At 36.9% G+C, this 25,712-nt stretch overlaps 1 protein-coding gene across 3 annotated transcripts in view; it reads left to right on the top strand.

The window, feature by feature from the left end:
• Nucleotides 1-1,296: 1,296 nt before the first annotated feature.
• Ankrd31 (ankyrin repeat domain 31) overlaps nucleotides 1,297-25,712 on the top strand; it is a 109,843-nt gene continuing 85,427 nt past the window's right edge. For all 3 annotated transcript variants that reach the window (XM_070031365.1, XM_070031364.1, XM_070031363.1), the window contains exons 1-4: nucleotides 1,297-1,542; nucleotides 7,563-7,636; nucleotides 13,868-13,977; nucleotides 23,600-23,640. In XM_070031365.1, the coding sequence (XP_069887466.1) occupies nucleotides 1,394-1,542; nucleotides 7,563-7,636; nucleotides 13,868-13,977; nucleotides 23,600-23,640 (374 nt within the window). In that variant the 5' untranslated portion in view covers nucleotides 1,297-1,393. The remainder of the gene's footprint in view (nucleotides 1,543-7,562; nucleotides 7,637-13,867; nucleotides 13,978-23,599; nucleotides 23,641-25,712) is intronic.

Here is a 25,712-nt window from a genome sequence, read left to right as displayed (position 1 = left end):
AAGATTTCACTTAAGCCTTTCCTACACAGCATTCTGGAGCTGTCATTGTTGTTCTTAGGTCTTTCTTTACTTTTTATGTTAACATGTAACCCAGTTAAACCTGTCCAAGTATATAACTGTATTTCATTCTTCTCAATGACAAGGAATCTTCTACTACATAATCCCCAACCAAGAGAGATTAAAGGTGTTTCCAGCCTTCTAAAATTATAGTTGATGCAAATGTAATGATAGTATAGGAATGAGCTCTTAAAAGCAGAAAGGTTATCTCTAAGCGTATGTACATGTGAAACATTTGGATAGATATTACTAAACTAACGCTCTTTTCTGAGAATGAATGATAAGTTATTTCCTCTCCGTTCCCAGTAGTAAGCATTAGCAATCTTTGTTTTTTCATTTCTGGAAAACTGATAGCCAAACCGATAAGTATCCATTGCACCAGTATTATAAAAATTGACAAACAGAGGTGCTAGGCTCTGGTGACTCATTCTAGCTACTCAGGAGGCTTAGGCCTGAGGACAGAAGCCCATCCATGTGCAGACAAATCCAAGAGATCCTTATGTACAATTAACCAGAAAAATAAAAATAAAAAAAGGAACCGGGGGCGTGGCTTACGTGGTAGAATGCCAGCTCCAAATGGGAAAAAACCCTCAGGAGCGCCAGGCCTTGAGTTCAAGGCCACCCTCCCCCCCCCCCACCACCACACACAGACCTGAGGGGAAAGTACCCTTAACTGCCGTACTTACACAATCTGTATTCCAGGGCTAGAGGGGGAAACACATCCATTAGATTGCTAATCTAAAAGCTTCTGAAAAGGCAACGTTTTTGAGGAGTGTCAGAGGGGAAAGAAGCGCTCTACGGGTCTTTGGACCTCTGGACCCATGGCCAGGCCACACAGGCAGGCAGGAAAGTGTCGTTGGCCGGGCCGGGGTCGACAGGGGGAGTGTAGGTAGGCGATGCGATGCCGGCCAGGCCTTTGGCACTGCGGACCTGCAGAACCGCGACGCCCAACCCCAGCACCTCCACCCAGCCCGCCACGCCCGCCGAGGGGAACCGGAAGCCCAAGGGGTGGAGGGGAAGGGAGAGGAAGTGGGCGCTGCGGGCCACAACCGGCCGCCGGGGGCGGGGCCGACGCGGCGCGCGCGCGGCCTTGACGCAAGCGTGCTGCACGGCTGCTCCCTGCCGGCCGGCGGGAAGGACAAGCCGACAGACCGCCTGCTTGCCGGCGGTCGAAGGTCGTGCTGCACGTCCGCTCGCTGGCTTGCTCCCGGGCCTCCTCAGTGTCCTCCGTCACCCCGGGAGGCCTGGCTTTTGCCATGAATCTTGCCATTTTGAGCTCTTCCCTTCGTGTACCCCGCACAGCGTCCTTCTGCTTGCAGGAAAGGGAAAGTTAGAAATGGAGAGTTTAAAAGAAAAAGAAGAGCTCGAGTGTGAGGCAGAGATGGAAGGAGAGGCCCAAGCCCAGGACTGGGACAGCGATGAGACGGTGATTGAGGGGTCCGTGACAGAGAGCGACCCTGAAGACGAAGAACTGCCATGGAAAAGGTGACCACGTAGGGCAGAGCGAGGGACCCTCGCGCCCCTCGGCCAGGAGTGTCCCAGGCGCTCCGAGCTTCGAGGGGGACATGGGGGTGTCATTGTGTAAAGAAACGGTAAATGAGCAGCCATGGGTCCCCTACCCTCCTTAGGGACCAAAGAAGGTTTATAGTAGGTGGCTTTATGACATTAGGAGAAAAGAAAAACCCTTGCCTTTTTGACTAGAGCTGTAAGTCTTTTTTTGCACAGGCCAATGTCTTGGGTGTGAATCCCTCACATGAATTTTGCACCTCCCCGCTTCAGCTCAGGTTTAGGAGATGGTTAATTGAATTGCTCCCAGGAAAAGCACGTGTTGAGAAAACTGGTGCCTACGAAACCAGATGGGTATTTGGTAAGAATAAAAACAATGAGTATGGGTTTTAGTTCACCAAAGTCTTTCCTAAACAGGGGGACAGAATCAAAAGGATGAAGCCACTTGCCTTTGAAAAAACTTCAGGTCAGGAAAAAGACTTAAGCAGATAGTTTCAGTATAATGTGGGAAATCCAGGGATGGAAGTATATTCAAAGTGCTGTAGAAGACCAGAATAGCTGCTCTTCCTTCAATCTTGGTGTTTCTCAGAGTTGGCTAAGTTGATGTCTGAGAAGAAGCTTGAAGATGGGGTAGTAGTTTTCCAGATGAGGAAGAGGTTGGTTCCTGGTCAGGGAATTGCATGAGTCAAGGTATAGAGACAGGCACAACATCATGTTCATGTGTTTGGGATGTACAGTTAAAACTTAACAATTGTCAAGCATGGGGTAGAGAGTGGTGAAAGGTAAAGGTAAGGTGTGGTCACATAAAGCCTCATACATCCTATGATGGTCTCTACTGGGAGTCCTTGACAAGGACTTTAAGTAGAAGACCATCATAATCAGATTTCCATGGTCTGATATGCCTTAGTAAAGCTTTCAGATTTTAATATGCTCATGATTCACTCTGGAATCCCGTTACTGTGATTCTAATTCAGGAGTTCCAGGCTAGGGATTAAATGATTCTAAATTTCTAACGAACTTTTAATATAAAGTTGGTATGATTTAAACAGGAATTCCCTTTTATACATCAGTGCTGTAGAGGTTAGGTTAGGGATCATCAGTAGTTATAGAAAGATGTGAATAGTGCTCTCCTAGTAAGACATGGTAGGTATGGAGGGAAAAGGAAAATTAGAGAATTCTTTAGAAGGGCTGGGAAGGTGGCTCAGTGGTATAGTGCTTGCCTTGCATGCCTGAGGCCCTGGGTTCGATTCCTCAGCACCACATAAGCAAAAAGAAAAAAGCCAGAAGTGGCGCTGTGGCTCAAGTGGTAGAGTGCTAGCCTTGAGCTGAAGAGCTGAGGGACAGCACCCAGGCCCAGAGTTCAGGCCCCACGACCAGACCAAAAAAAAAAAAAAAAAAAAGAATTCTTTAGAAAATAAATTTGGTAGGACATGGTTAGATTGGGGACAAGGGAAAGTATAAAGGTTTTTGGTTCTTTTATGTGTGTGTGCAGTAATATTTGCTCTTACTGACATATGGGGCATATTTTAACAAATGCATAAATCTCAGAGAAACCACCCCAATTAAGATTCAAAGCAGTTCAATAACCCTAAAAAAAAGTCTTACTCCTTTATAGCCAACTGCATTTGAATTACTGTTCTCTCATATGGAGGTAACTTTTTCCCCCACTCTGATTTTTTAAAATAGTACTTGTTTTGGTTTTGTTTCTTGCTTGGCTTTGATTCTCAACAGCTTGTGATGTGTCTGGGTATGATTTTCTTTGTATTTGTGTTCGGGGTTCACTCATCTTCTTGAATCTGTATAAATTCATGTTCTTTCCCCTCTCCCTTCTTTCCTTCACTATATAGGTCTAGGGTTAGGCCTTGAACCAAGCCAGGAAACAAAACATACCAAAAATCAAAACAAAAATAAAATTGGGTTCTCCCATTACAGGTAGTTATTTTCATTGCAACTTTGGTCTTCAGTCTACTTATTAATTTACTTTTCAATGTATTTTTCATATGTACTTTTGATGTAGCTTTTTAAAAAAGATGTTCCCACAGTTTTTAGTTGTAATGATTAGCCTGTTTTGGCAGGCCAATCATTATTTCCGTCTGATTTATTTTTAAACACTTACCTGCAGTGTCAAGGAAACATTGTTCTTTCAGCCCTCATAGTCCAAGGTTAAAAATTAATATTCTTTCATTGGCATGGAAATAAAATCAAAGTTTAAATAGAGACGGGACAGAATGGTGGTGGTTTTTATTTTCTTTCTTCTTCATCCTCTTGCTTAGTTGTATGTAGTTCATCCTGACTGTCTTTCATGTACAAGTTCCCATAGGAAACTGAGGCCCTGGTATGGCAGATATCTCTAGCAGACAGAATATTACACAGTTGACTATGGTTAAATACTCCTTAAGAAATATTGTAAAAACTTAGATCTTTTTGCTAAGAACTGAATTTGGTGATCTTTGGGGCTAAGACTTTGAAAGACTCAGGATGCCATGTATTAATATTGTATGAAAAAGCACTTGAAAGCCTAGATTTGGTCCTACTGTTGCCTCAAAAATTTGTACTAAGGTGCAGATGATCCTCCTTGGGGTTTTGTTAGTACTAAGACATGCTTTGACAAGCTCTGGCAAGTGAGCTGAGTAATGCACAAAGAAGATTTTTTAAAAAATTGTTTCTCATTTATTTTCATTTTTCATCATGCTTGGTTAAAATCACATGTAATTAACATGTGATCTGGATGGTAGTGGTGCACTTTATAATAATAGCTACTCAGGAGGTTCAGATTGGGAAGATCACAGTTTAAGAGCAGCTGAGGCAAAACATTTATGAGCCATCTCAGCCAGTAGCTAGGCATGGTGGTACAGCCCTGTCATCTCAATTTTGTAGTTGAAATCAGGAGGATCATGGTTCCAGGTCAGCTGTGGCAAAATAGGTCACAAGACTTCACCTCAACAGAACCATCTGGTCATGGTACGACCTGCCTGTCATTCCAGCTGCAGTAGCAAGTGTAAATTGGAGGATCATAGTTCATGCTGGCCCAGGGAAAAAGCAAGATTCTCTTTCAAAAATAATGACAAAAAGGTGGGAGGGAAGGGATGGTAGGGGAAAAACAAAGGCGGAGGCAACAATGCTTGATAAGAAATGTACTCATTACCTTGCTCATGTAACTGTAACCTCTTTGTACAGTGTTTTCACAATAAAAACTTATTTAAAAAAATAATGAAAAAAAGGCTGGAAATGTAGCTCAAAGAGTAGGACCCCTATCTAGCAATCACAAAGCCCTGCATTCAAACCCTAGTACTGTCAAAAAATAAAAAAAAAATCCATAAATAAGATGAACTGACTTATTATAATGCTTAAATAAGTTACAAGATGTCCTTATGATGAATACTTAATGGCTTAAGGAAGAATTTTAATGATACTTCAAATGTTTAAGTGAAAATTGGAGTTTTTAAAACCTTGTGTAAATTTTCAGCACTCAAGGGTGGTGTTCTGTTGCTTAAGCCACACCTCCAATTCCAACTTTTTGTTGATTAATTGGAGCTAAGAGTCACGCACACTTTTCTGTTTTGGCTGGCTTCAAGCCTCTATCCTCAGATCTCAGTTTCCTGAGTAGCTATAATTATAAGTGCCCAGTTAAATTTACATATTTTTAAGAAACTTAAAAGATAAAAACCACCTATCCAATAGGGCATACATACCAGGCACTGTTTTAGAGGCTGCTTATCATAAACTGAAAACTAATTAATATTAAGGAATTACTGATTTAATGTAATAATTATTGTTCTTTTGAAAAATTATGTTTAAGAGTGTATTTTAAAGTTACATACTGAAAGGTTTCTATATGAAATGAATTAGTATGTCTAGAATTGACTTTAATCCATTGAGTGACCAACAGGGGGCAGAGTTGTGCTGATAAAGTAAAAATGAATTTGAGCAAGTAAATAAACCAAAAGCTTAGTATCAAACTACATTTTCATGCCTAAGTACAGATGATTTGCTGTTACATGAATAGATTCTGGAAACTGGTTTAATTTCAATTTTTATTATGATAAATTATATGTTAGATGAACTTATCATTTTAACCATTTTAGTTGAGTACTTCCACATTGTTCTACAACCATTACCACTGTCTGTAGAATCTTTTAATCTTCCCAAGGTGATACTGTATGTCTATTAAATAACTCCTTATTTCATTTCCCCTTTACCCATGGAAGCTACCATTTTACTTTCTGTCGCTTAACTTGACTACTCATATCTCATAGGAGGATATCTCATATGGATGAACTCACGTAGTATGTGTCCCTTATTGTCTGGTTTATTTCAATTAGCATACTGTCTTCAAGGTTCATCTAAGTTGTAGATGGCATCTGTATTTCTTTTCCAGAAAAATAACATTCCACTGTACGTATAAAAGTCATGTATCCTTGTTTCCAGTAATGGACAATTGGTCTCTTTGGCTATTGCAGGTAGTACTTCTATAAACAAAGGTCTGTGCTAGTCTGTGCCTTCCATTCTTTTGTGTATGTACACAGAAGTGGGAGTGCTGTTTTAAATGAGTCCGTTTACTTTGTTAAGGAACCACTGTGCTTTTTTTTAAGGCAGTATATACTATTTTACATTACTATAAACCATGCCAGCATTGCATATGAATTCCAATTTTTTCACATCCTTTTCAACATTTTGGTTATTTCTGTTGTTTTTTTCTTTTTCTTTTTTGTTGTTGTTGTTTTTTTCTAAGTATACTTTTTAACAACTACACTAACAAGTGTGGTATGGTATTCCACTGTGGTTTTGATTGTATTTCCCTAAAGATTAGTGATGTTGAGCCTCTTTCATATACTTATTGGACATTTCCTCTTCTTTGCAGAAATGACCATTCAGGTCCTTTGCTTTTTTTTTTTTTTTTTTTTTTTTTATGTGATACTGTACTGGGGTTTGCACTCAGGACTTGCACTTGGTAAGCACGTGCTCTACCACTTGAGCTACTTTGCCAACCTCTTTTGGCATTTTTTTTGATGGAGTCTTGCTTTATGCCTCTGCTGCAGTTCTTCTCTTTGTGCATGCCTTTGGCTTCAAACCATAGTCCTCTGACCTCTTCCCCATAAGAACCTAAACTACAGGCTTGAACTACTGCACGTAGCCTTTTGCCCATTTTTTAAACAAAAAGATAAATACTTAAGTTTTCCAAGTAGTATACTCAATGCTTTGAATCACAGCTATTTCTTAGTCTGTATCCCTCACTAGGTTTGGAGATTATTGAGGTCCATGGGTCATGTATCTTCTTTTTATTTATTATTTTTGATGGTCATGGGATTTGAACTCAGGTCCTGAGCTTTCCTGCTCAATGTTCATGCTTTATCACTTTGAGTCACAGCTCCACTTGTGGTTATTAGTGGTTAGTTGGAGGAGAAAAGAGTTTCATGGCCTTTACTGCCTGGGCTGGCTTGAACCATGATCCTCAGATCTCAGCCTCCTGAGTAGCTAGGATTACAGGCGTGAGCCACCAGTGCCTACATCATATGTCTTCTTTGTCTCTTCAGTGCTACCTCAAGTATAGTAATAACAGTAAGAAATAAATTACAAAAATTCAAGGAATTCTCTGCCTGTATATTATTGAAAGCATATATTCTCCAGTAACCTGAGATTTTAATTTCAGCTTCTTCATGGTATAGAAAAATATGGAGGAAAAAATTTAAAAAAGGATCTCTCAATGATCTAATTTCACCAGTGTTAAAACTATTACCCGTTGTTCCTTACTGTCAAATACCAAAAATAATAGCATAATATTTGTAAAAATGAACATGACCATGATTATTTTTTCTTCTTGAATAAAGTTTCAACTTAAATATACATTTCTGAAATAATACCTGAAATATAAATGTTAAAAATGTTGTAAAACTGAGAATTTTAGCAAGTTCAGATAGAATAAAAATGACAGCTAAATATTAATATTTGTTTCAGATACATAATAATCTGTGCCTTTTTTATTTTTTGGCATTTGAAAGGTTACTCTTTGATCAAGACATATCTTCTAGATCTGTGTTCAGTCTTCATCCTGGTATGAATGGAAAGTGCCAAGGTGAGAAAAATTCTCTTTATTATTATATCAGTTTCATAACTATCTATACCATTAACTGCTGCTTTTAAAAACCGTAACATCAATTAGTTATACAAGGGAGTTTCATTTTAACATGTCCATTTATGTATACAATACATCATGATAATAATTTTCCCTTCCATCATTTTTCCTCCTCTTTCCCCAACTAGTTTTATCGAGTTATCTTACTCAGGTTTCACACATGTTCATAAAGTATTTTGACTATATTTACCCTCTCTCACTAGTACCTACACAATAGATGATTGTCACATCTTTGTTTTTTGGCAGTGGTGGGGATTGAACTCAGAGTCTCATGCTTTTAGGCTTAGGTGCTTTACTATTTGAGCCATACCATCAGCCTTGCTTTTTATATTTAGTCTTATACTTCAACGTTATAAAGTTAGTTTCTTTCTTTTTTTTAATGTTTTTTTTTTTGTGACCGTACAGAGGGGTTACACTTACATGAGCAAGGTAATAAGTACATTTCTTATCAAGCATTGTTGTCTCCTCCTTTGTTTTTCCCCTACTATCCCTGCCCTCCCATCTCCACAACTACACTCCCTCCCTCTCCCCCCACCCCTGCTCCGCCCCCTGCCAAGTTAGTTTCTTTCTGTGGTATGGGGAATTGAACCCAGAATTTTATACTTGCTAAGCAAGCATTCTCATGCCTTTTGGTTTTGAGCTAGAGACTTCCCAACTTTTCATGGGTTGCCTTTGAACTTGTGATCTTCCTGCCTCCACCTTGGTTGTAGCTGAGATTTCAAAGTATGCACCTCAGTGTCTAGCTTGCACAAAGTTTCTTGTAAACATTTGTAGTAGATTGTAAGGACTATTAAGATCTATTGCAATAGAGACAACAATGGGAATTATAGCTTCCAGAAGATAGCTAAGATTTCTAGAAAGGGCCTGGTTTTGAAGTGGCATCTAGATAGTTGTTTTTCCATTCCTCCCACATCTCTAGCTTAATTCTAAAACTTGTCCGTGTATAAAAGTGGAAAATAACTTGTTTATAAATTATTTGTGTGTGTATATATGTGTGCATGTGCCCATGCATGCTAGCCCTGGGGCTTGAACTTAGGACCTGGACACTGTCCCTGGGCTTTTTTGCTCAAAGCTAGCACTGTAACACTTGAGCTACAACTCCACTTCTGCCTGGCTGGCTTTGAACTGTGACCCTCAGATCTCAGCCTCCTGAGTAGCTAGAATTACAAGTATGAGCTCCCAGCATCTGGCTGATTTTTATTGTTTTTAATATATTTTATTCTTGAGATAAAAATTTGCCACACACCCTTGCTATCTGTATATCATATGTATGTATGTATATCTATTTTTATTGCCTTTACTATACTTCCTGAGCTCACTTTTAAGTTGACATTAACATTTCTTGGAAAATTTTACCTTAAAAAAGGCCAATTCTAGAGTATTGGATTAAATGATAAGATTATTTCCTTTTATGGTTTCTTCCTATGTGTCTTTTATTTTGGAGGATTTTTACAAACTGATGTTAAAGAATAAATAAATTTTAAGAACATATGAGAGTTTTCTAATTTTTATGTATTATTTTGTAGATTACAACCTTTTCCTGTATGTTGTTTTATAACCCAGTAGAAAGTTAAAATTTCATTTTGGAGTAGTCTTTACTACTTGTTTTGTCTCCAGAATGCCTTCTAATTACTTATAAAGTACCAGTAGAATGGAGTTAAATGTCTTTCACTGTCCAACAAAGTTTTTTTTCTCATTCCTTTCTTTTACCAGTTATTAATATGCAAGATTCTTTAGAATATAAAAACAATGTAGAAACTCTACTCATTAATTTCACTCTCATCTAGCAGTGGGAGTTTAGTGTTTGCATATTCTTCCAGACTTTTTTAGGCCTCTAATACCTTCATAATTGGTATCATATTCTGTCCTTATTTATATTTATCAGCCACAATCTGTTATGTTTTTGTTTTGTTCTTTTGAGACACTGTCTCGCTATGTTGCTCAAGATGGCCTTAAACTCAAGATCCCTGCTTCCTATATGTTGTTACATATAGGTTGTTGCATATGACACAATGCAATTTTTTTTAGTTTTTAATTTTTTTATTTTAAATAAGTTTAATGAAATAACAAGATACTTGATTCTAAGGGAATTTTTTGAGGCTTGAACTCAGGGCCTGGGCCCTGTCCTTGAGCTCTTTTTGCTCACGGCTTGTACTCTATACCTTGGGCCACTGCTTTACTTCCAGTTTTCTGGTGGTTAATTAGAGATAATAGTCTTGGGGACTTTCCTGCTTAGACTGGTTTTGAACCACAATCCTCAGATCCCAGCCTCCTGAATAGCTAAAAACTTGCTAAAACTTGTGCCCAGCAGCAAGTTGTTTTTTTTTTTATAAGTAGACACTAGAATAGTAGTAGTGTCTTCATCCTTCATTTGTACTAGTGTAGATGTCTGTTTCATTGGTTGGCTGCTTGTCAAATCTAATTTGTTTAATTTGCAAATCCAGTAGGCTTTCTTGGATTGACTAAGTGGAATGTACCTTTTAACTTTAAGCTACACAACAAACCATCTGCTCCACCACTTACAAACTAAGATAATTATTGTTCTCAGTCTTGACTCCTTCCTTGGGCTTCCATCAGTCATAAGGGTGCCAGACTCTTCTCAGTTACTGACATACAAGTGCTACATCAAAGGCACTTTCCCCAGCCTTTTCTATCGCTACCTGCTATATACATTATATTCCTTATTTAGTGCATTTATGATATTTATGATTTATCTCAATACTATTAAAAATAAATATTCAAATAGTATTACTGACCAGTTTTCCTTAGAATAGCTATCTAAAATAGATTTGCTGTTAAAGGATGTACATGTGTTAGCTCTTGATAGATATATTCCTGAAATATGGGTTAATACAATTTTTACCCTTAGATCCAACACAAAACATATTCAGTCATTGCCAAAGTTTCTGATTATTCTAATTCTAATTTATATTTTCAGAAAATATCAAGGTTATATGTATTTTAATATTGGTTTTCATAGTTTTTATTTTGTATATGAATTGCCTGAATATGTTATTTTCATTTTATAATGGATTTATAACAATGTAGTATAAACTAATGGTAGCAAACCAGGGTTATTTATATTATAGTTTTACTGAGAATTAAAGTTATCTTTTCATGTTATTCATGACATATTTTGTGGTAAAAATTTTAAGTTTTTAAATTTTGGTACTGGCTTTTGAACTCAGGGTTTTATTCTTGTTAGGCAGGTACTCTATCACTTAAGTCATGCTTCCAGTTCTGCTTTATGCTGGTTATTTTGGAGATGAAATCTAGTGAACTTTTCTGTCCTAATTGGTCTCAAACCATGATCCTTCAGACCTCAGACTCATAAATAGCTAGGATTACAGATGTGAGCCACCAGTGTCCAAATATGGAAAATTTTGAATTGTTACATAGTATAATTTATCTTTTCTGTTAGTTTATCTCCCTCCCCTTCTTCCTCTTCATTGTCCTCCTCTACTTCCTTTTCTTTTCATTTCATTTTGGTCAAATGTAGGATTTTTTTTTTTTATTGTGAGGCTTGAACTCAGGGCCTCACAGTCCCTGAGCTGTTTTGCTCAAGGCTAGCAGTCTCCCACTCTGAGCCACAGTACCACTTCTATTTTTTCTAGTGGTTAATTAGAGATGAGAATCTCATGGACTTTCCTGCCTGGGCTGCCTTCAAGCCTCGATCCTCACATCTCAGTCTCCTGAGTATCAAAGACTATAAGGCAAGAGCCACTGGTGCCCAGCTCAAATGTAGGAATGTTTCATCTACCTGAAAACTAAACAGAAAATAATTCTTATATTTATTTTGGTTTATTAAATTTATATCTTCAATATGTTTGATATATTTTGCTATATGGGAAAGGAAGGACTCTAACTTTATTTTTTCAAATACTCAAACAGCTGTCTCTATTTTAATTTACTGATGATCCAATTTACTATTTCAAATAGTATGGTTATGCTATATTAAATTCATATATAAGTAGTTCAGTCACTATATTTTTATTATTTCAAGCTTTTGGTACTTTTTTGTTTTGTTTCTATTTTTGTATGTTTCTTTTTTTTTCAGTACTGGAGTTTGCTAGTTAGTGTTTTACTGTTGAGACATGCATTGGTACATTTTACACTAGTTGAGAAGATATTCTACATAGAGTATGTTTTCATTTATGTTTATAATTTAGAGTTAACTTCCACAAATGAGAGAAAACTTTTCTCTTTTTCTTTCTGAGCCTTTCATTAAACAATTTTTTCTAGATTCATCTGCTTCCTTGCAAATGATATAATATCATTCTTTCTGGTCATTGAGTAAAACTAATATGAAATTATATAAATGTGTATGTATGTTTGTGTTTGTGCCTACTCATTCCTGTAGGGTATCTGGGCGGTTTCTATAACTAGGCTATGGTAAACAATGCAGCAGTGAGCATGGTTATAATAACAGTTATTGTTATTAACAACCTCAACAATGAATAAATATTTTTACTGTATCTTTACTTTAGCTTTTGAATAAATACCCAGGGGTGGTATTGATGGTTGTAAGATGGTTCTATGTTTAGTGTTTTGAGGTATTGCCAAACTACCTGCTAGAGTGGTTGCACTAGTTTACATTCTCATTGATAGTATAATAAAGTTCCTTCTTTCCCATATCCCTACCAGCATTTGATGCTATTTGTGTTCTTGATAATAGCTATTCTTACTTGGGTGAGCTAGAATCTCACTGCTTTGGTTTGCATTTCCTTTATGACCAGTGATGTTGAGTATTTTTCATGAGTTTATTGGCCATTTTTACTTCTGAGAAATCTTTTAAGGTGCTAGAATGTTTGGTTCTTGATAAGGACCTTCTTTCTGAATTGTAGATAGCTACAATGTTTCTATATGCTCTTACAACCTCTTCTTTGTCCTCATTGAGCTCATATGGCCTCTTCTTGGTGCTCTTTTTTTTTTTTGTCAAGAAGATAGTACTATCTCTTTTTTCTTCTTTTCATAAAGATGTGAACTTATCTAAATTTAATAGCCTCCAAAATATACCACTCTTGATTCCATTATGTTCATCTTAAGAGTCAATCCTGGCCAGGGACCCATGGCACACATCTGTAAACCTAGCTACTCAGGAGGCTGAGATCTGAGGATTGTAGTTTAAAGCCAGCTTAGGTAATAAAGTCCCTGAAGCTCTTTGTTTCCAGTTAACTACTTAATAGCCAGAAGCAGAGCTGTTGCTCAAGTAATAGAGTACCAGCCTTGAGCACAAAAGCTCAGGGATAGTACCCAGGTCTTGAGTTTAAAGAGAAAAAGAAAGAGAAAAAGGGAGAAAAGGAAGGAAGGAGGGAAGGTAGGTGGGCAGGCCAGTCATGGTTGGTGCTTCAGAATTTTATTCTCTTTTTATTCCTTATTTTTATTCCTTTTATTCTCATATTCCAGATTTTTAAAAGTCAGCTAATTTTTAAGCTATTTTTCTTAGAACTTGGAAAGGAAGAAAAATTAGTTGCCATTTTGAAAACAAAACTCTTGCTTTTTTGTTTATATATTAGCATATAAGTTTTAAGAAAGACCTAAAAGACAGTTTAAAAGTTATTTATTGGGCTGGGAAGGTGGCTCAGTGGTAGAGTGCTTGCCTTGCATGCATGAGGCCCTGGGTTCGATTCCTCAGCACCACATAAGCAAAAAGTAAAAAGCTGAAAGTGGCGCTGTGGCTCAAGTGGTAGAGTGCTAGCCTTGAGCTAAAGAGCTGAGGGACAGCGCCCAGGACCAGAGTTCAGGCCCCACGACTAGACCCCCCTCCCAAAAACAAGTTATTTATTATTTCCATTAGTATTTAAGTCTATTTCATTATGTATATATATATATATATATATATACACACACATACACACACACACACACACACACACACACACATGAAACAAAGAAATAGCAAATACTAGTTTATATTTAGTGTAATGTATGTGTCTTCTCCCAAGTAATATTTTAAAGCAATGGCATATGAAAGTGATGATTAAGAAATTATAATAATACAATTTTGGGGTGCTGGAGGGCTAAAGCTAGGTCTTCAGATATTCAGCATGTACCTTCCATCTACCTAATTACTTTAAGTGACATTTTGAAGTGTTTATGAAATCCTTGAGTCATTGTCAAAGCAGAGCAATAAAACTATTACAAGTGATTCATGATTATATTTTCTTTTAGGCATGCTTTCTCCTGAGATTAAACTTGGGATGAAATTCAGAAAAGACTTACAAGAGCAAAGAAATAAAAATAAGATGATGCCCACTCTTAGTTCAGATACAGTATTACAGGTATGTTATATGTTTATTAAATGCATATGTATTAAAATTGTAAATCTGTCTCTCAAAGTATGATATTACTAATGATAATTCTATAGTATGGTTCTTTTTTTACCTTCTTTATTTTCTCTCTCTTTTTTATGCAGTGAATTTGACCGCATGATTTTATTGTCTTCATAACAAAAGTTGCAATTCAGAAACCATTATTTTATTGTCCTCATAACAAAAGTTGGAGCTTAGAACTTTGCCCCTTTCTCTATTTATCTCCACCCAGTTCACAATGTGTGCATCTCTTAATAGCTAGCATTCTCTTAGATCTGCAGTTGGCCTCAACACATTAAAGTCTCAGCACAATCTTCTTTGTAGTTTTAGCTTTTTTCTGGAAAATTGGCTTAGTATGACCACCATAGCCACTCTGCTTCCTGACATAATAATACCTTCCCTGGGCTTACAGAGAATCCTTGCCCTTCTTGTACTGTGTTACTTTGTGAGGTTGGTGCTTGCCACACTTCTTACAAACAGTACAGTGGGTTTTAGGAACATTAACCATGATGACAGGAAGCCTGCAGCAGCATCAGAAAAGCTCTCTCTTTCTCTCCCTCTCTCTCTCTCTCTCTTTTTTTCATGCCAGAGTTGAGGCTTGAACTGAGGGCCAGGGCACTGTGCCTTATCTTTTTTGTTCAAGGCTAGTATTCTGCTACTTGAGCTACAGTTCCTCTGCCAGCTTTTGGATGGTTATTTGTAGCTAAGAGTCTCAGGGACTTTCCTGTCTGGGATGGCTTTGAACTGTGACCCTTAGGTCTCAGCTTTCTGTGTACTTAGAATTAGAAGCATGAGCTACTTTAGTGCCTTGCTCCTTTACCTCTTTATCAGTCTAGTTCTTCACCCCAACATTTATTTTAGAGAGGTTATTTAAAATACTTTCTCTTCCCTCCTCTTGTGTATTATGAATAATTAGAATATTTGTGATATAATTTGAAATATGGAACACTAAAGACCCTTCTGTTGTCTTATGTATATAAAAATACATGTGCATTTATATAAACTCATAGCACAACCCAGGACTTGTTTGTTAATTTTGTGGAACTTGGGCTGGGCACTATCCCTTATCTTTTCCACTCAGAACTGGCTAGAGCTCTACCACTTGAGTCATAGCTCCAATTCTTGCTTTTTGGTGGTTAATTGGAGATGAGAGTCTCATGTACTTTCCTGCTAGGGCTGGCTTTGAACTTCAGATCTCAGCCTGCTGAGTACCCAGGATTACAGATATGAGTCACTGGTGCTCAACTTTTGTTTATTTTAAATGCAAACACTCTGGGGAAAAGTAAAGGGTAATTAAGTTAGCACTTTGGCATGACTAAGTTAGCTAGCCAGAGGTATTTATCAAGTCCTTAAGGAATATAATGGCTGACAGCAATTCCAAAGAGCTGCTCTGAGGGTCTTTTTAATATCATACGTAGAAGAGTTTATTACATCTAATAAAAAGAAAAATATTAAGCACCAGATATTTTTCCTTAAAACTGAGATGTATATATTTGGCTTCTAAAAGTTTATGTTTTAGCAATTTCTTTTTTTTTTTTTTTTTTTTTTTTTGGGTCCGGTTGCGGCGCCTGAACTCTGGGCCTGGGTGCTGTCCCTCAGCTCTTCAGCTCAAGGCTAGCGCTCTACCACTTGAGCCACAGCACCACTTCCGGCTTTTTTCTTTTTGCTTATGTGGTGCTGAGGAATCGAACCCAGGGCCTCAGGCATGCAAGGCAAGCGCTTTACCACTGAGCCAACTTCCCAACCCCAATGTTTTAGCAATTTCTAAGTTAAGGAAAAAGATTATTTTCTACCCCTAGCTTTAGTTCTGTTTCTTTGAAGAACTCTGACCAACACTAAGTGGATATCACTGATCTCATAATCATTTTTTATCTGTGTGACAATTGTTTGACAAGGTTGATTATTCAATCCTGTAATTATTGTGGGCAGACTACTTCTTTGATTTTCTACTCTCTGAGATACAGGACTCTTAGTTTGACAGGTGTGATTCCAGGTTGAATCCTTTTTCCTTTTTTTCTTTCTTTCATTTTTATGCATATATGGAGGTGGAATCAATTGAAATGAACATCAGAGACAATCTGGAAAGAGTAATGAAGATACCCAGGCTTGCTTGATAAGCATGTAATAGAGAGGGAACAAGGTTAGCAAAGCTAGAACTCATGTGTTTGTGTATCTTTATTAGGTGGGTAACATTCTGTCTTGCCTCTTTGAGCACATGCCACTTGTCTGCCAAGTGCAGGTTGATTTTTCAAAACATAAGAACACCTTGACTATTGAGCTTATCATTAATGCTATTGATATCTTTTTTCCAACTCATTAATTGATTCTGATCTGATTTAATCCTTACAGTCTTAAATTGTTCTTTCTGCCCAGAAGGTGCAGTGGCTTAGGAATATTTTTGGAGAGGAATGGAATGAAAAGAGAGCTTTGGCCCTTAAGTAAAGACAGTTCTAATTCAAATGTTAAATACTATGTTAAAATTATTTTGAGATACTAGGGAGTGGAATGTCAGATAAGCTATTCAGCATTTAATAATGTTGAAACATTGTACAGATAGTATCATTTGTGTATATGAAATAATCTAAAAGGCAACCATCTGGATATTTAGAAATATTTTAAATTCTATGTAAATAAATTTGAGTACTTTGGTTGGAAAAAAAGATATGCTAAGCAAATACTATCAACAATATATCAAATGAGACACTGAATACTAGTGATTAATATTTCACTATAGTTCATATGAAACAGAATATTTCATGGAGAAGTAGCGCTATTGGAACTCATCTGGCTTTTTTTTTTTTTTTTTTTTTTTTGGGTCCAGTCGTGGTGCCTGGGCACTGTCCCTCAGCTCTTCAGCTCAAGGCTAGCATTCTACCACTTGTGCCACAGTGCCACTTCTGGCTTTTTTCTTTTTGCTTATGTGGTCCTGAGGAATCGAACCCAGGCCTCAGACATGCAAGGCAAGTGCTCTACCACTGAGCCACCTTCCCAGCCCTCATCTGGCTTTTAGTTGTACCAATAATTCACAACTCAGCTAAAGAAACTGTCCTCAGATTGTAGACGGTTGTTATATTTCAGTTGAAGGTATTTAAGGGTTTGCTTCTTTTCTGGGTACCTCAATTTAATGTAACTAACCTCTTACATCGTACCCTCAAAAAATAAAGAAAACTACAGTTTAATGACCTGTTTAAAATACTGAGAGGCAGGAGAAAAATATCAAAAACATGGATAGTAATTTTGTCCCCTATGAAAGAGCTGGATGAAGTGCATTCTGCCATTTTGCTAATTAATAAAGGAATTACAACAACCACCATTTATATGCAGAGTCATTAGTTCTTGGGTGTTATTTTTGCCTATGCAGAAGGAAAGTCAGTTGACTTTATCTTTTATATTTACATTTCTGTAGGTATGGTCAAGTTCACAATTACCTTTCAACAGTAATAGTCACTGATTATCTTTAGTGAAACATGTAAATTCCTATTGAATTGATATTTGAATTGCATTGTGGTACATAAGTACACGCTACCTATAATATTAATGCTTGGGTTTATAGGTTTGCCTCTTATAATTCTCATTTCTCTGTTTTTTTGAGTTTTGTAATGCCTTCTTGGAAAATATAAACATATGGAAAATATATGATGACTTTAGGTATATAGAGATACATTAGGTATATGGGGATACATTGAAATAACTAATTGAAGATTATTGAGTTTCTCACAGAGCTTTATTTCTCTTGGGGGGTATTGTTATATGACTGTTAGTATGATGCTTTAAATGCTTGCAAATTCAGGCTGGTGGTTTTATTTTTAGTGTGTGTGTGTGTGTGTGTGTGTGTGTGTGTGTGTGTGTGTGTGTGTGTGTGTGTGGTGTGTGTGTGGTGTGTGTGTGTGTGGTGTGTGTGTGTGTGTGTGTGTGTGTGTGTGTGTGTGTGTGTGTGTGTGTGTGTGTGTGTGTGTGTGTGTGTTGGCCCTGGAATTTGAACTCAGGGCCTGCGTGCTATCCCTAGGCTTTTTTGCTCAAGGCTAGTACTCTACCACTTGAGGCACAGCTCTGCTTCCAACGTTTTTGGTAGTTAATTGGAGCTAAGAGTCTCATAGACTTTCCTACCAGACTGGCTCTGAATTGTGGCCTTCAGGTCTCAGCCTCCTGAGTAGCTAGGATTACAGGCATGAGCCACCAATACTCAACTTTTTTTTAGGTAGTTTTTATTATTGATCATAGAAACAACTACAGAGGACCCCAAAAGAAATATTTTTTTCCTAGAGATTTTTAATATTGAAAATGTATTTAAAGCATGTATTTCTTTAAAAATGATGAAGGCCAATATGTTATGAAATCTTAGACTGGAAACATTTTACATTTAATGTTTTAACAAAGATAGCATAATTTCTAGTCCTTGGGGGAAATATTAGATCTTAGAAACTGATCAGAATGGCCCCTCAATATCACTATGGAGTGAAAGAATTTTCTTTTCCACTTAAGGTTTATAGGGAACGAAAAGAAACATACGTAAGTTAGACATGATAAAAATAAAAAACATTGTGGATCAGAGTACACTCTCAACAGGAGTACAAAGTCAGCCTATGGAATAGGAAAAGATATTGCAAATTGTGCCTTGATAAATGATGAATATCTACACTATATAAAGATTTCTTATAATGCAATGACAATAACCCAATAAAGATGAGCAAAGTATTTGAATAGCTATTTCACTAGAGATGATAGAGTAGACAGTTGATATACATAGGTATATGTTTCTAAGGAGAATGCCATTGAGAAAAAACTGTGTGCTCAAGATACAGTTTAATATTGTGCTGGGGATACTTGGTACATTTTTTTTCTGTAATGCTGCCCAGCATTTGATAAAGACAGGGTGTTCTTTCAACAAAAATAAAATTTTTACTTTATCATTTAAGTTAATCATGGGCACCATTTGATTTGAGGTATATTATTTTTAGGGAAGAGAAATGCATCAAGTCACACAATGATTTAAACATAACTCATGTTAACCTAATACCTCTCTGCCCTAACTGAGCTTTGTGATGCATGTGTAAGAAATAAATTTTTTTATTTTTAAAATTCTTTGGAGTTTATTTATTTTTGATTGTGCTTGTTCAACAAAAGTGTGATATGTCCACAAATAAGGAAGTTTACTGCATATAAACAATCAAGAAACACATGAAAAAATGTTCAACATCACTTACCATTAGGAAAGTGCAAAGTAAACCACATAGATACCTCATTTCACAGCCACTGCTATTATAAAAGGAAAATGGAAATAAGAAGTGTTGACAGACCAGACATTGTTGGCTCACTTCTGTAATCCTAGCTACTCAGGAGGTTGAGATCAGAGGATCATAGTTCAAAGCAATCCTGGACAGGAAAGTTGGTGAGACTCTTACCTCCAATTAACTACTAGAAAACTGGAAGTGGAACTATGGTTCAAAGTGGTAGAGCATTAGCCTTAAGCAAAAAAGAGCTCAGTGACAGTGCCCAAGCCTGAGTTCAAGCCCCACAACCAACAAAATCCTACTCATCCATCAGAAAAAAATGATATCGTACCATTCATAAGGAAATGGAAAGTCTTAGAAAAAGATTATATTAAGCAAAGTAACATAAGTTGCATATTTTCCCTCATTTATAACAATTAGAATGTGCCTATGAACCTACAAGTAAACACAATGGATGGTAAAAGACAAAAAATTAAACATGGACATGGTAAATTCACACAGTGAGACCAAAGGAGGACATTCTTTTCTTTATTGTCAAAGTGATATACAGAGGGATTAGTAAGTAATAATAAGTAATAGTAATAATAAGTAATAAATAGAAGATAATAAGTACATTTCTTTCTTCTTTTTTTTTTTGTCGGTCGTGGGGCCTGAACTCTGGGTCTAGGCACTGTCCCTTAGTTCTTCAGCTCAAGGCTAGTGCCCTACCACTTGAACCAAAGCATTACTTATGGCTTTTTTCTGCTTATGTGGTGCTGAGGAATCGAACCCAGGGCCTCAAGCATGCGAGGCAAGCACTCTACCACTGAGCCAACTTCCTAGCCCCATAAGTACATTTCTTGTCAAACTTGTTACTCCTTCCCTCATTTTTCTCTTACTTTCCCTCCCTTATACCACCCTCCCAAAGTTGTACAGCTCATTTCCAACATATTGTCCTGTGTACATCACTGTTGTGCTGGTTCCCACCTTGTCCTTGGTTTCAGGATTCTGTTGTCCTCCTTGCCTTCCCTAATTCTAAATATATATATATATATAATACCAAGGTACCAAAATCAAATAAAGTGACAACAGGGGATGTACCATAGGAGGAAGAACATACAAAAGAAACAAAAAAATGCCATAGTACATTCAAAATGACAACAAAGAAAAACCTCTAGTGTTCAAGTCTTGGAGTTCATTTCACTTAGCATCATCTTATATGGTCATATGTACATAGCTATTGAGCTATTCTGCTCATCTGCTAGGATTATCCTAGATGTATGCTAATATTTGCAAATAAGGGCAATGGAATTCTATGCTTCCATCAGAAAGAATGACATCACTCCATTCATAAGAAAATGGATTTTCTTGATCCATTCATCTACTGAGGTACATCTGGGTTGGTTCCATATATTAGCTATGATGAATAATGTTGCAATAAACATAGTTGTGCTGGTAGATTTAGTATGGCCTTGTTTGTGATCATTTGGGTAAATGCACAGAAGCGGGATTGCTGGGTCATAGGGGAACTCCATGTGTGGTCTTTTGAGGATCCTCCATACTTCTTTCCAGAGTGGCTGAACAAGTTTACACTCCCATCAACAGTGCAGTGGGGTTCCCTTTTGGCCACATTCCCTCCAGCATCTGTTGTTATTAGAGTTCTTGATTATAGCCATTCTAGCTGGGGTGAGGTGGAATCTCAAAGTTGTTTTGATTTGCATTTTTTTTATGGCCAGAGAAGTTGAACATTTCTTTGTGTGTCTATTGGCCATTCTTATTTCTTCTTCAGAGAAGTTTCTCTTTAAGTCTTTAGCCCACTTATTAATGTGGTAGTTGTTTCTTTGATGAGTTGTTGTTGGGGGATTTAATTTTTTGAGTACGAAGTATATTTTAGATATGAGGCCCTTGTCTGTTGTATGGCTAGTGAAGATCTTCTCCCAATCCATGGGCTTTCTATTGATCTTGCTAGCCATGTCCTTTGCCATGCAGAAGCTCTGCAGTTTCATGCAATCGCATTTGTCCAGCCTTTCTTTGATGTGTTGTGTTTCTGGGTCTTTATTAAGAAAATTTCAGCCTGTGCCAAGGAGCCCTAGAGCTTCTCCTGTTCTTTCTTGTAATGTTTTCAGGGTGTCTGCTTTTACTTCAAGGTCTTTGATTCATTTGGAGTTGATTCTGGTGCAGGGTGATATATAAGGATCTAACTTTAGTTTTCTACAGGTGTTTAACCAGTTTTTGCCAGCACCATTTACTGAAGAGACTGTCTTTCTTCCATCCTATTTTTTTGGCTCCCTTATTGAAGATCAGGTGGCTATAGGTGTGTGGGTTCATTTCTGGGTTTTCAGATCTATTCCATTGGTCCTTGGGTCTATTGTTGTGCCAGTACCAAGCTGTTTTGATTATTATGGCTTTGTAACAAACGGGGATATTCTTAGGAGAGGATCTCACTATGGCTCAATAGCTATAAGCATATAATCATAAAATGATACTTATCGAAATGAACTACAAGAAATGGAAGAAGTTTTTTATTTCCTTTTATTCCCCCTTTGTCGCCTTTTGATTTTTGTCTTATGTGTACGTTTATCTGTTTTGGGAAAGGTAAGGAGCGCAGAAATGGTGGGGACAAAAGGTGAACTAAAGCAGCAGTGATACTCATTATGTTGAAAATGAACTATTCAACTTGCATGTAGAGAGGGGAAAGAGGTTACAGTGTTCAAAAATAAATGTACTCATTAACTGACTAAGTAACTGTGATCTCTCTGTATATCACCTTTACAATAGAAGAAGTGTTGCCTAAGATGAGATGAATTTGATGTTTCACAGGTAAATAATATAGCCACTAGAAAGCAGCATGATCATTCTTCAAAAACCTAAACATAGACTATAATAATGTGTCAATTACATTTTTGAGTCTATCTATAAAAGAAGTAAAAGCAGGTACTCGAAGCAGTATTGTAGTGTCAGGTTCATACAGCATTATTCACAACCACCAAATAATAGTGGAAGAGATATAATTGTTCATTAACAATGGACTTACCTGAAATGGAAAATTATTCAGCCTTAAAAAAACACTGTAGCATGGAAAAACCTTGAAGACATTGTTCTAAGTAAAAAAAAAAAGTATAATGTGTTTCCTCCTATGTGATATTCATTGAGTAGTCAAATCCAGAGAGACTAAAAGTAGAACTGTGGTTGCCATGGATGAGGAAATGAATTTGGAGTTTTAGACTGGGAAGCAGAAAGAATGACACCCCCCATTTGTAAGGAAATGGAAAGACTTGGAAAAAATCATATTAAGTGAAAAATCATAGTAAGCAGGCCCAAAGAAACAGTTCTCATGATTTCTCTTATTTGAAATTATTAGTATACATCTATGATAATCTTAGCAGATGAGCAGAATAGCTCAATTGCTATGTACATTTAACCATGATGATGTTAAGCGAAATGAACTCCAAAACATGGACACAAAAGTTTTTTCTTTGTTGTTTTTAATGTACTATGTGATTTCTTGTTTCTTTTATGTGTTCTTCCCCCTATGGTTTATTCCTTGTTGTCACTGTATCTGATTTTGGTACCTTGGGTATTATATATACATTTATCTGAATTAGGGAAGGGAAAGAGAACAACAAAATGGTGAGACAAATGACAAGGGAGGAACCAATACAAGAGCGATACTCACAAGATGACGTTGGAAATGATCTGTACAACTTGAAGTGGGGGGGTGGAAGGAGGGAAAGTGGGAGAATAATGAGGGAATGGGTAATAAGTTCAACAGAAAAGGTACTTTTTACCTTACTTATGTAACTGTAACACCTCTGTACATCACCTTGACAACAAAAAAATTATATATTTTTTTAAAAAGCTTTAAAGATGAATGGAGGTGATGTTTGTACAAATTGTGTGTTACTTGATGCCATAGAACTGAATATAATCTGGTTAAGATGGTACATGTTATGTTGGTTCTGTCATAATAAAAAGAAGATAAGTTGGAAGACAGTGGCTCAAACTTATAATCCTAGCTACTCAGAAGGTTGAGATCTGAGGATAGCTATTTGAACCCAGTCTGAGCAAGGAAAGTCTATGAGACTCTTATTTCCAATTAACTACCAAAAAAAATACAAAAGTGGGCTATGGTTCAAGTTGTAGAATGCTAGCCTTGAGCAAAATTGCTCAGGGACAGCACCCAGACAGACAGACAGACAGACAGACAGACAGACAGACAGACAGACAGACAGACAGACACACACACACACACACACACACACACACACACACACACACACGAAGCTAAAAAAGTATAATGTAAGAATTATCTTAAATATTAATATTTATCTTCTTATATTAAATTAATATTCATCAGTTGTAAAAGCTGTTTTTCTTCCTAGCAACATCAAGATGAAACAACACTAAATCAAGGTCTGCTACAGTAAGTATTTTAAATTTTGGCTCATCATATTATGATTATTTTTTGTTATTTTTCAAGTCTAAAATGAGTATTCATTTTCTTAAGAGTTTTAGAGTTATTATATATAAACTAAATATTCCATAGATAAATAAATACATATTGTTTACAAACATCTAGATGCATTTTATAAGAAGAGTTCAATCAGATGAAGATTTCATTCTCTTAAATTTATATAAAAGCTGATTGTATAGTGTAGCGTAGGAATAGTAGAGTTTATTAAAATTAGCCTTATGCTAACTGTTATCCCTTAAGAGACTATTTTTAGGTTCTTTTTGAATAGTGGTTCTTGCTGGGAACAATGACTCAAGTCTGTTCTCTTAGCTACTTGGGAGGCAGAGATAGTAAAGCTCCCCTCTCAACCAATGGTTGGTGCACACTTGCCATTTCAAGTTACAGAGGAGACACAGTGGCTGGCACACTGTTCATACCTGTCCTTCCAGGGATGGAAGGAAGCATTGATTGGAGGATCACAGTGTAGGTGGAGCATAAAATGACATCTTATCTTGAAAATACCCATGCAAAAAGGGGCTGTCATAGTGTCTCACATGGTAGAACACTTTAGCGAACGTGAAGCTCTGACTTTAAGCCCCCTTACCACTAAAAATTAAATTAAACCATTGGTTCTCTATGTTTGCTTTATGGACTTCCTGGGAATTTCTGAGATTCATTGAGAGAGTGTGAGGTCAAAATCTGAGATTCATTAACAAAGTGAAGTAAAAAAATTATTTTTGCCAATCCTGGGGCTAGAACTAGGGGCTTGGGTGCTGTCCCTAAGCTTCTTCGTGTTCAAAGCTAGCGCTCTGCCACTTAATTCTCAGCACCACTTCCAGTTTTTATCTGAGTAGTTTGTTGGAGGCAAAAGTCTCACTGGACTTTCCTGCCTGGGTTGGCTTTGAACCACGATTTTCAAATCTCAGCCTCCTGAGTAGCTAGGATTACAAGCATGAGCCACCAGTGCCCAGTTTCAAAATCCTTTTTATAGCAATGCTAAATAACCTTTTTTTTTTTTTTTTTGGCTCTTTCATGGTATTTACTGGCAACGTAAGGGTAGCAAAAATGCTAGAGCCTTACTAGGAATCATGTTAGTAGTCCACACAATATTAGTAGCTATCCTATTTTGTTGTATTTTTTTTTGTTTTTACTGCTGTATTCTACCCATTTAAAAAATAAGCTAAAAAAATAAGCTAGTTTTATCTAAGATTGTTTTGATGAAGTAGAAAAGTTACAGTTTGGTTTTTTTAAATAAATATCTACTTTTGAGTGTTTAACAGTCTGGTAAAGTGAAAAGTATGTTTAAAGCATTTATATGGATATATATACTGAAGTATGAAGTAGTCTGGAGGAAAGCAGGAGGGTACCTTTTTGGTAAGCATTGTTAAGTAAAATAATTTCACTTTTTTAAACAAAAGAATAAGTTTGTTATATGGCAGAATTTTTCTTGAAAATGAGTAAAGCAAGCTTGTCAGTTTAAAGAAAATAGCTGATAGTAATGTTGCCAATGAAAAATTCAAGCTTTCACATTAGAATTTTGGAAAACTGATTTCATCCCTCTACCATATTCTCTGCCTCCTTCCCTCTAGGAAATAGGATCCACAGTAATTTTTAAGAGTGTCAAGGAATTCAAAGATTAAAAAATTGAGAACTCTTATTGTAAAATAATACTTGCAAGATTTCTGGAAGATGGAATAGCAACAGGGAATTCTTCTAGCTCTTTTTGACCAAACAGAGATTTAGGATCCTAACACACACACACACTTCACCTCAAGAGAACAACAACAAAGAAACTATAAACAGAATCACAAGAATGAAGAAGAATTTATACCTGACACACACAAGGACAGAACATTGCAAAGTGTCTCTCCCCCCCCCCATTCCCTCATCCCACACCTGCAGAGTGACTAAGCTGTGATAGTGGCCTCAGCGGCCATACTGTGACCCTGACCAGTGCAGACAGCAGCACACCTGAAGATCCAGAGTTACTGATCAGGAACATGAGACCACCACATCCAGATGCAGAAAACTTTCACCACAGC

The sequence above is a fragment of the Dipodomys merriami genome, unplaced genomic scaffold (assembly GCF_024711535.1).
Source record: "Dipodomys merriami isolate MVZ:Mamm:240054 unplaced genomic scaffold, mDipMer1.0.p SCAF_20, whole genome shotgun sequence".
NCBI lineage: Eukaryota > Metazoa > Chordata > Mammalia > Rodentia > Heteromyidae > Dipodomys > Dipodomys merriami.
Note: the sequence above shows the minus strand (reverse complement) of the source record. Positions and strands in the feature narration are given on the sequence as shown.